The sequence below is a fragment of the Rhinopithecus bieti genome, unplaced genomic scaffold, assembly GCF_001698545.2.
Source record: "Rhinopithecus bieti isolate Rb0 unplaced genomic scaffold, ASM169854v2 scaffold_21703, whole genome shotgun sequence".
Classification (NCBI taxonomy): Eukaryota; Metazoa; Chordata; class Mammalia; order Primates; family Cercopithecidae; genus Rhinopithecus; species Rhinopithecus bieti.
Genome location: NW_016812332.1, coordinates 3,893,606 through 3,897,354, shown reverse-complemented (window position 1 = coordinate 3,897,354; position 3,749 = coordinate 3,893,606). Strand labels below are relative to the sequence as shown.

General features: G+C 36.8%; 1 protein-coding gene across 4 annotated transcripts in view; it reads left to right on the top strand.

Moving 5' to 3' along the window:
- SCFD1 (sec1 family domain containing 1) overlaps positions 1-2,801 on the top strand; it is a 107,906-nt gene extending 105,105 nt beyond the window's left edge. For all 4 annotated transcript variants that reach the window (XM_017895886.1, XM_017895887.1, XM_017895888.1 and 1 more), the window contains 2 exons: positions 1,789-1,857; positions 2,592-2,801. In XM_017895886.1, the coding sequence (XP_017751375.1) occupies positions 1,789-1,857; positions 2,592-2,615 (93 nt within the window). In that variant the 3' untranslated portion in view covers positions 2,616-2,801. The remainder of the gene's footprint in view (positions 1-1,788; positions 1,858-2,591) is intronic.
- Positions 2,802-3,749: the final 948 nt, after the last annotated feature.

Here is a 3,749-nt window from a genome sequence, read left to right as displayed (position 1 = left end):
TGTTTGTTTTGTTTGTTTTTGAGACGGAGTCTCATTCTGTCACCCTGGCTGGAGTACAGTGGCGTGATCTCAGCTCACTGCAACCTCCGCTTCCCAGCAATTCTCCTGCCTCAGCTTCCTGGGTAGCTGGGATTACAGGCACCCACCACCACACCTGGCTAATTTTTGTATTTTTAGTAGAAACGGGGTTTCACCATGCTGGCCAGGCTGGTCTCGAACCTCTGACCTTGTGAACCACTTGCATTGGCCTCCAGGCTGGTCTCGAACTTCTGACCTTGTGAACCACTTGCATTGACCTCCCAAAGTGCTGGGATTACAGGCATGAGCCACTGCACCCAGCCCATAAAGTTCAATTGTTAACTGAGAGAGGAAGTAAAGGGGTCATCAAGCTTGTACATGATTAAGAACAAGTCTGCACTGGAATGTTTGGTAAACTACAGTTTCTTTAAAATTACACCTACACTTCATTGGATGGCTAAAAACAATTAGAAAAGAATGATGATGAGTAATTTGGTTAAGAAAGCTTGGCCCAGGGTGGGGACTGTACAAGTCAGGATTAATCTCAACTGGGCTACTGTACCCTTGTGCTTATCTCCAGGAATACTGAGATCCATGGTGCTGATGTTCGTTTAGCCAAACCTGAATGAAGTACTAACTAGTGATGAATTCTAGTCCTGGGCTAGAGACTACGATAAACTGGGGGCAACCTTGAGCTGGCTTGCCAGCATTGTTTAATAGAAAATGTAAAGATTGATTTTACATTTTGCACCTGGTTTCTGCAGTTGAGTCTGGTCATGCAGCCCAATTTTGCCTACCTGACCAGAGAGACATAAAAGACCTCTCCTTGAACAAGAATCAGGTTCTCCTGGGAGCTATGCCTAGAAGTTCTGAACCCCTCTAATGTTTCCCTATGCCTGCTTTCTCCTTGTAGACTGTGACCTCTACCTTTAATTAATGCCTGTTAGCCACAAGAATCCCAATTATATGACCCATATACCATCTCATTTTGAAAAAAATCTGAGTTGTGGCTTTTTATTTATTCTCAGAGATGGCCAGCTAGGACATGTACTCAGCCACTAATGTTTGCTCAGCTTATACATCACAGAGTTGTGTGACAAAGCCATCATTCCTCTGTTCCTTGATGAATCATCAAATTACTTTGTGCTAGAATAAACGTTTTTTATATTACAAAAGAAATCTCATGAATTTACCTTCAGGTTCACAATACATACAAGAAATTAGCAAATCCCTAGTAGAGAAGTTTTGGCTGTTGTGATTGGGTTCCAGCATTGTAACTATTACTTTTATTCCTGAATTTGACAACATGGGATGAGATGTATTAACTTATAAATACTGTGTTGCTCAAGTGGGACTAAAAGCACAATCCATGCTACCTGCACCGTAGTCCACTTTCAGCATAAAGAAACTCGAATGTATTCAAGTAGTAGACATCCTACACTGAAAGAATGTTGTTCTAAGATTTTATAGGTAACTGTTGCTCCTGTGAAATTTGACAGTCAGATTCCTTCTATTTTTAGTGTAACAGGAAATGGCACCAATAGTATGCCATAATATATATTTGGGGGGACAAAAATACTATGCTCATTTCACCACTTTATTCGTCTTCATTTTATGCAATTTTTAGGTAGATGTGTACACTAAAATCCAACACTATCCCAAAGAAAGACTGTTAACAACAACAAAAAACAGCATATTAATCTCTTTTCTTGGGAATATTGAATATATTTCTTGTTACTTGTATCTAAGTTCTGACTCTGATTTTTACAGGGGAAACAAGGCAAACACATTTTATATGGCTGCAGTGAGCTTTTTAATGCTACACAGTTCATAAAACAGGTAAAGTATATACCTTTGTTGTTTGTTGCTATTGGTATTTTTCAAAAGAGAGAAAGAAAATTTCTCTTACTCACCTGAACCAGCTGCAACCAAAGCCATCCAGCTATACCAAGATAAGGTGTTGTCATGGACGACTAAGAAAACCTTGATAAGTAATAACGTTTCCAGTAGGAGTTTGCCCATCCTTCCAGAACTGAAAGCCTTTTCTTTGGCTTTTAATGATCCTTTAGAAATACAAAAATATATCAGACGTGTCAGTAGTGTTTCACTCATGACATTTCTTTTTACATTTTCACAAAGTTAGCACTAATTTTTTTAATTCCCAGGGTTTTTGTTTTCCATCAATTGAACGTTAACTAATAATGTTTACATTTTTTTGCTATGACAATGTTTATTGCAATTCCATTTCCTTTTCTTTTTCTGGGTAGAGACAGTCTCTCGCTATGTTGCCCAGGCTGGTCTCAAACTCCTGGCCTCAAGTGATCCTCCCGCCTCAGCCTCCCAAGTAGCTAGGATTACAGGCATGAGCCACCATGCCCAGCCTTCAGTTTTTAAATATCTACAAACGTTTAACATTTGAGTTAGTGGTGAACATTAAGATTTATTATTCTAGGAATGTAGTGAATAACATAGGAAGTGTAATGTATTAAGGGGTTTACAAATATGTGTGAATGTTTCTTTTGTGATCTTTTTTAAAAGTTTTATGTATGATTTTGTGTTTTATTTTGTTTCAGTTGTCACAACTTGGACAAAAGTAACACACAAAACCTTACTATGATAATCTACTTGGAATGTGGATAAATGTAAAAGAAAAGTTAGAAGAGCAGCATAACAGTGTCCTAACAGTGAAAATCAGTTATTTGTTAATTTTTAAGGAAATTCTATACTTAATATGTATTGATTAAAATAATAAAACATTTCAGAAATAAAATTTCCACATTGTTCTTTTTCTCTGTTTGAGAAAGTACTTTGGAAGTAAGGCAAGCTCCATCTGAGTGTAATATTAAAATACTAATAACTGATAGGTTATGATTGAAGCTGTTGACATTTTAAGGTTATCATATACAAATTTTATTTGATTGGTTCATGAATCCCCTATTTGTATGCATTTTAATTAATTGTACAACTACTTTCTCATATTTTGTTGGGTATCCATGTTGCCTCTAGATTTTAGATGGAGATTTTAAGCCACTTTAATGTCTCTACTTCTGGCACACCTATGTACATTTTATCACAAAGTCCCTCCTTCATATAGTGGTAATCAAGGCAACACTAACATGACTTGGAATGGACATATATACAAAACATTCATCTCAAAGTTCTAAATAATGTGTAAAAGTTAATGTTAAACTTGATTCCAAGCTTCTTTGGTATGCAGTACTGACAAAGAGTATTGATCAGTCATACCGTTCAGCACGTCCGTAAGATAAAAAGCCAATTGCTTGAAAGGAATAAAAATAAACGCTTCGTATTTTAAAGGCCAGGGAGCGTTCCCTTCTAATGAGCCGCATATCAACAGGAATCTCTAATGTTACAAACAATATACTGACAATACATGCAAGATTCACAGGTCAAGAAAAATAATTCTAGATAGGTAAGGGTCTGTTAATCTGACTTATTCCGGAGACAAAATGTAAAGTGTATGGAGGAATGGAAGGACTGAGTATACATCAAGCAGTTTTTGTTAAGTAACATAGATAATGTTTATCCTATGCAGCTAGCTAAAGTCATATCCCTAAAAAAGGAGCCTAGAAAGTACACAATCCCAAAACGGTAAGCCTCTACCTCACTGGGGTATGAGCTGAACAAAAGAATCTCTAGTCAGGGTCCAGATTATATTTTTTTAACTTAATTCAGATACAAATAAGTAATCAGGGTACTGAAGTTTGATA